Source organism: Cebus imitator, unplaced genomic scaffold (assembly GCF_001604975.1).
Source record: "Cebus imitator isolate Cc_AM_T3 unplaced genomic scaffold, Cebus_imitator-1.0 Scaffold648, whole genome shotgun sequence".
Classification (NCBI taxonomy): Eukaryota; Metazoa; Chordata; class Mammalia; order Primates; family Cebidae; genus Cebus; species Cebus imitator.
The window spans coordinates 2,145-9,320 of record NW_016107963.1 but is presented as its reverse complement, the minus strand read 5'-3'; the positions used below and the strand labels follow the sequence as shown (position 1 = coordinate 9,320).

Sequence of the window (7,176 nt, the reverse complement as noted above, 5' to 3'; positions counted from 1 at the left end):
GTTGAACAATGAGAACACATGGACACAGGGAGGGGAGCACTACACACTGGGATCAGTTGGGGGGAAATAGGGGAGGGATGGTGGGGGGTGGGGAGCTGGGGAGAGACAGCAAGGGGAGAGATGCCAGAGGTAGGTGATGGGGAGGAAGGCAGCAAATCACGTTGCCGTGTGTGTACCTATGCAACAATCTTGCATGTTCTTCACATGTACCCCAAAACCTAAAATGCAATAAAATAAATAAATGGAAAAAATAAAAAAACAACTGTTTGTTTCCCACAGTTCTACAGACTGGGAAGTTCAAGGTAAAGGGGCTGATAGTGTCTGGTGATGGCTGTCTTTATGATGCATGAGAAGCACTGGGCACACAGAGGAGCTTCAAGCTTCTGTTCAACACCAAAAGCTAGCACCTGATAGGAACACAAGCAGAGAGGCTCGCGGTCAAGAAGCCGGGGTTTTAGAGTTGTTTCTGCTAGTGCTGTGAAAAGCACCATTGTCATTTTCCTAGGGACTCACTGCATTGAACCTATAAGGCTTTGGGTAGCATGGGCATGTTAATCATCTTCCTGTTCATGAACATGGGATATGTCTCCATTTATTGGTCTCTGCGTCTTTCATCAGTGTTTGGCGGGTTTCAGTGTACACACCTTTCACTTCCCTGGATAAATGTATTCCAGAGGGTTTTATTTTTATTCTGGTATTCTAACTACGTTGGTTTCCCAGGTGTCTTTTTCAGATAGTTTGTTGTTTGGACATAGAAATGTGAGTGATTTTCACATGTTGCTTTTGCACTCTGTAACTTTACTGACTTTGTTTATTGGTTGTGACTGTTTTTTGGTGCAGTGTCCATCAGGGTTTTCTCTATGTGAAATCAAGTCATCTGCAGGCAGAGAAATTTGAGCTTGTTAGTTTCCAACTTGCTTGCTTTTTATTTCTTTTTCTTGGAATAGGTGATCAAATAGTCACATGGTTGTGCCCACAAGGGTTGATTGGCATGTGGGTATGGTGGTTTGGCAGGCCAGAGTTTTTATTTCTAAGAGTTCGTCCCACTCCATGCCCTCCTAGGTTTTAGAATTGAAAAAGACCTCTTGTTTAAGGTAGATCCCAGCCCTGGTTTTGTGCATTCGAGCCTTCACAAACCCTTCACCAGTGCCTACACTCTGAATCAGCCCTTTCTCCCTCAAGGGAGAGCACCCCTGATTAATTTGATTCCCAAGCGGGTGCAGCATGGGCACCCATGCATACACACACACACACACACACACACACACACACGTGAAACAAACACACAGGACCAGGTATGCACATGCCTGTAATTCCAGCACTCTGGGAGGCTGAGGTGGGCAGATCACTTGAGGTCAGCCATTCGAGACCAGACTGGCCAACATAGTGAAATCCCTGTATCCACATCTGCCCTGGAAACCAGGTGGCCATTTTCAAATCAAGGGTATGGAGTCGACCAACTGCAGAAGGAGCTGTTGGCCGCCTATAGGGCACCAAGGATGTGGAAGCCACCTACCGTGTAGCTGCAGGTGAGCAGTTTCCACCAGGTTGGCCTGCAGGCTGCAGAACAGACTCAGTGCCCCCACCTTCAACCAAGAGACTACCCCGCCCTTCTCATCCGTGCCTCCTGTGCCTTCCCTTTTGCTCAGCCACCCACCGGGATGTGGCTTCTGCCTCCAACTGGCTACTGACACTAAGTTGGGAGACCTGCCGGAATTTGGGTGAGGTTCAAAGGTGAGGGCTAATCGAGGAACTGAGGATGCTGTGTGGGTTTCTGGCCCAGGTGACTTTTGTGTGTGGTGGCATCAGAGGGACATAACGGCTCCAGAAAGAGGACTTGTCACCTGAGAGGGAAGATGAGCTCAGTGATCCTCCACAGCACAGAAATAACCGTGCAGGTAAGGTCTGTGGCATCAGGTCTCGGGGGGAAAGCAAGAATGCTGGTGATGGAAAGGACAGTGACAGGGCAGAACTGTGACAGTGAATCGCAGGAGGAAAGGTGAGAGAGACCAGGACTCTGGAAGACGGCTGTCAGTTCCTGCTGCAGGGGAGGGAGAAAAGCGCTGAAGAAGGGGACCTGTGAGACCCCAAAGTGGGAGGACAAGAGGAGGAACCATGAGCAGGGCATGTCAGGGAAAGGGAGGAAATGCTCCTGTGACCAGACAGGACCCCCACAGCACCTGGACCCAGGGCACTACGGTGAGCCCCAGTGCAGGACTGCTGCTCAGAGGCTGACCACAGAACTCCAGGGGAACTGTTCTTCCAGCGCCAGGGAACCAGGCAACACCCCGCACCCCCCAACACTCCCAACAATTGCAGAGAGCAGACCACATAATACAACCTGAGAACGACTTTATTTCAAACTGCTTTGAAAAGGGGAGAAATGTGTCAGAAGAGGGGAGCCCTGGCTGATGAAGATATGGAGGGAACCCACTTGGCTGCCCCTCAGGAACTCCAAAGGCAGCAGCTGCTTGTAGGAAGACGCTGGCTCCATCCGGTGAAACAGAGCAGCCTCAGGGACAGGCCCCCAGCCAGGGCCAGCACACAGGCCTCCTACGCTACCGGGATTGTGGGAAGGGGCATGGCGTGTGCAGCACTCATGTCAAATGTCCTGAAATTTATACATGAGGAAGATCATGACGGCTGAAACAGAGAGGCAGAACTGAGCACTCCAGACCCAGGGAAACAGAAACCCATCCTTTCCCTCTCCCACCCCTTCCCCCACTGCACCGTGGGGAACCACCTAGCCCTGCAACCCATAACCCCGCCAGCCCTGGGACTGACTCACCCACCGGTCACCTGAAGCTAAGGTGGAAATGCCTTCTAAGCGGGAAAGTGGTTCTCAGGTGTTGGGGCATCCCAGAACCGTTCAGAACGTATTTCCAAGACAGATACGACAGCCACCAAGCAAAAACCGCACAAGCCGTACCAGGCAGCAGTTAAAGGGAAAACACATGCGGTATCTCTAATGGCCCTAAGAGAAGGAGATCTCTGGGACTCATGGACAAAGTGTACATGGAGTTCAGACGACCCTTGCTGTCTGTGCACACCCCAGCTGGAAAGGCACGGAAGGCTCCAGGGCCAGGCCTGCTTGGTTCTCTTCCCCAGGGGAAAGTCAGTCCCTGTGATGCGGCCTGCACCTGCACCCCAGCCCCACCCTCGGCACCTGCAGAAAGACAGCGCTGCCCATCCCTGCCCCAGCCAGGGCTCCGTCATACCTAGTCGGTCTCTAAGGTCCTCAATTTCTCTTCGTAGCAGGATGCACTAGCCCAGGAGACACCAGAGGAAGATAAATGGTTAGCCTATTCTAACCTGCTCTCTCCCCATCCTCCCTGTATCCGCCAGCCCTTACAGCCCCCAGAGCCTGTAGCCTGGTGGTGAGATGGGTTGGCACAGAACCCTGAATGGAAAAGAGGCGCCCACTCTCCATAAGGTATGGAAGGCAGAGTGGGTTGGCGGCGGGGGGTGGGGGTTGGGTGGACATAGAAATCAGTTTAACCTGGACACGGGTCCCACCACCTACTGTGGACCTGAATTACTATGAACCACACAAACCATTACCCGAGGACAGTGCGGGGCTCCCGGAGGCTGCTGCTGCCCTTCCGGTCTTGAGGGACGAACAGATGGCTGCTGGTCACCTGAAAGAGAACACAAAAATCCAGCTTCCAAGCCTCCTAGTGAGGTGGAAAGGGCCTAGAAGGGTCTAAGGTGAGGCAGCATCACCTTGTGTTGGCAACACGTTGCCCAGCAGCTCCAACCCTCGCCCTCCCGGTGGGACTGCCTTCCCTGTTCCCCAGTGTGAGCCCATGTGCACCTGTGGCCCCCTAGCATTGTGGCTCCTGGTAGGATGCCAGCAGCGGGGCCGCCACAGCCAGGCCCTGGGAGGGGCAGTGTGGCCGAGCAGGACTTAACAGAAAAGGGCTCAGTGCCGCTGAAAGTCTCCTTCCAGAGTTGGAGTCTGGGGTGCTGCTCCAAATCGCCCCCCACCGCACAAATCCCACTCAGAGAGGATCATGTGGCTTCAGGCCAGCCCAGTAGACACCCCATTTCCCCTGGGACAGCTGCCTGGCTGGGCAGGGACGCCTGGGAGCAAGGCTGAGCTTCCAGAAGAGACAGAGCTAGAGGCTTCCCTCCCTAACCCCTCTCCCCTCCACCCCTGTCAAACCCACAAGACTCACGGGGTGTGGGTACGAGACGTCTCACGCTCAAGGCCGAGGGCTGTGAGGTTCCTGGAACTTGGGGAGCTCTGATGGCGGGGTCCCCACTGCTGCATTCTCCACGAGGCATGGACAGGGAAATCACCTCTGGCTTGTGTGTGGGAAGCTGAAACAACAATTTCTGAGTGGGGCTGGCGGTAAGTACACGTGAGGAGGGGTTGTGTTAAGGTGGGGACTCCAGACTAATCTCATTAGCACTTTCTCCCTCAGTCAGCCCCACGACAGGAGGGCTTGCGTAACAGCTAGGGAAGGAGGAATTGGGAAGAGGATGAGTCTAGAGGCCCAAGCTTTGCGGCCCACACTTTCAGGGGTCCCCCGATCCAAACCAGCTTCTCTCTGGGGTAGGAGCCTTCCATCCCAGCTCCTCCTGGGGGAGGAGGCAGGACAACTGCAGTGTCCAGAGCCGGGCCTGGCACACACCGAGTGCCGCCTTTAATGTGTGCCCCTACGAGGAGGACCCCAATCGGGCCTCCTAGTGTCCCTGGGCTCCCGATGACAACCCTCGAGCAAGGGATAGAGGAGGCATGGGTAAAGAGGTGTGTGCTGGAAGAGAGGTGGGCCATGGGGAGACAGAGGAGGAAGAGGAGGAGGAGAACAAGGAGGAGAAGGAGGAGTGCGGCAAAGAGGACCTACTCACTTGGGCCCTTGGGACCTCATCTCTATTCGTGTCATTATCTTCTCTGGCCGCAGCCTGGGACTCTCTGGTTTTTCTTCCCGCAGATTTCTTCCCAGGGCTGCAGTGCTTGAGCTCCTTGGGTCTCCCGGACTTCCCCAGGAGACCCACACCAGAGACTGGCGGAAAGCTGGCCGGATCCTGCGGAATTGTTGAACGTCTCTGCCCCCAGGCAGGAAAGGCTCCCTCCGGGGCCCGTTTTGGCTCACCCCCTAGGGATTTCTTGTCCTGGGCCACCTTCTTTCCTGGAGAGCCCCGGGGTACTGGCCCTGTAACGGCAGCTCCTGAGCAGCTGGGCCTGACCCCCACCTTTCCCCAGGCCGTGCTCCGCATTTTCTTCGAGGAAGACGCGTCCAGCTTTCCCACGGCGGGCCCCTCCACGGCTGGAGTGAGTCTGTGGGGAGCAGAGATCAGGAGAGGGTCCTGAACTTGATGGTTGCTCTCCCTGCGGTGGAAACTCGGGAGTCTGCAAGTGTCTGCTGGCTTCTTGGGGCTTCTGGGCTTGCCCTGAGAATCAGACTCGTGGGTAGACAGCCTGGCGGGGCCTTTCTCGGAGGGCTGCTGGGGATCCACTTGGACACTCTGTCTGCTCTTTGAGCCCCTTTCCAGGTTCTCCCAAGCTGGGCCTGTCCCAGGACCACTGAGGTAGAGAGAGCCGATGGAGACCTGTTGCCATTTTCCAGGGCTATGGCCCAGTGCGCCTCTCCCGCTAGGACCAACCTTCGGGTCCGTCCAAATGTCGGCAGACCCTTTGTCAGCAGCGACTTCTAAGGACGGGTGTCTCTGGATGCTGGGTGGTGGCACGATGGCGGCTGGCTCCTCTGCTGGGTAGGAGGAGTAGTCCACACCAGCCCCTTGGTCATTGACCGGGTCCCAGGCCTGCCTCCCTGACCCAAGAGCACCACCCTTCCCTACTCTATCATTTCACTCTCAGACTCGAAGCTGAAGCCCTCAGGATCTGTGAACCTGCTCTCGCCCTTGCTGCTGCGCGGCATGCCAAAATCCAGGTCACAGCCATGGCCCGGTGGGGCTCCAGGACTGGTTGTGTGGGCACCAGCTGGCTGGCCACCCTCCAGGTTAAAACCAGTCCCCCAAACTGACACCTCATCAGGGAAGTTCATGGTGCCAGTCCGGGCAGCCTGGGCTGTAGGGAGACGGTCGTCCTGATAATGGTGGGAAGGGAGAATGGAACCCAGCCTTCGGGACACCACTACCCTCACCACAGGCGGAAATAGGAGATGTCCCCGACAGTGCACGGCTTCCACGCGCCAGCTATACCTGAGCCACGTCTTCTCATTGGTCCCCCCTTTGCCAACCAGCGTGCCTTTTGTTGGACAAGACCTCTGGGCTTTAACCAGTAGGGATGTAGACTCTTGGATTGCCCTGACGCCCATGGTTTGACTGGGTGGGTGTACTTGGGTCGTGTCTTCCGGCAAGTGTGCACTGGAGCTCTCGATCTACCTCTTTCTTCCTGTCCTGCCACTTCTAACCGGGCACCTACTTTCCAATGAGAGCCATGTCTCTGATCCTTCGTGTCCCGTCTGTAAGATGGGGGTGGAGGGGAGAGCCACCCCCAGCACATCAGCTTGGGAGCTTAAATGTCGTGATGCACGTGAAGCACCCCGAGCACAGAGGAGCTGCAAGCCTCCATTCCACACCAAGAGCTAGCACCAGATAGGAACATGGACAGGGAGGCCCACAGTCAAGAAGCAGGGGTTTTAGTGCTGCGAAAAACACCATTGTTGTTTTCCTGGGAACTCACTGTGTTGAACCTGTAATGGCTTTCCGTAGCATGGAGGTGTTAACCATCTTCCTGTCCATGACCACGGGAAGTGTCTCCATTTATTAGTCTTCTATGTGTTTCATCAGTGTTTGACTGGTTTCAGTGTGCCCACCTTTCACCCCCCTGGATAAATGTGTTCCAATGTGTTTTATTCTTGTCCTGGTATTCTAAATACGTTGGTTTCCCGGGTGTCTTTTTTTGATAGTTTGTTTTTAGGGCATAGAAATGCCAGTGACTTTTGCATGTTGCTTTTCCATTCTGCAACTTTGCTGACTTTGTCTACCGGTTTTGATTGTTTTTTTTTGTTGTTGTTGTTGTTTTTTTTTTTTGGTGCAGTGTACATTAGGGTTTTCTCTCTGTGAGATCATGTCATCTGCAAGCATAGATAATTGAGCTTCTTATTTTCTAATTTGGGCGCCTTTTATTTCTTTTTCTTACAATACATGATCAAATCGGCATGAGGCTGTGTCCCGTGTGTGTGTGTGTGTGTGTGTGTGTGTGTG

At 54.4% G+C, this 7,176-nt stretch overlaps 1 protein-coding gene across 1 annotated transcript; it reads right to left on the bottom strand.

Moving 5' to 3' along the window:
• Nucleotides 1-2,823: 2,823 nt before the first annotated feature.
• On the bottom strand, nt 2,824-6,011 carry LOC108295545 (uncharacterized protein CXorf49-like). The gene is given in 5 exon segments (XM_017517798.1): nt 2,824-3,264; nt 3,562-3,638; nt 4,155-4,323; nt 4,855-5,762; nt 5,765-6,011. Coding segments are annotated over 5 exon segments (1,842 nt in total).
• Nucleotides 6,012-7,176: the final 1,165 nt, after the last annotated feature.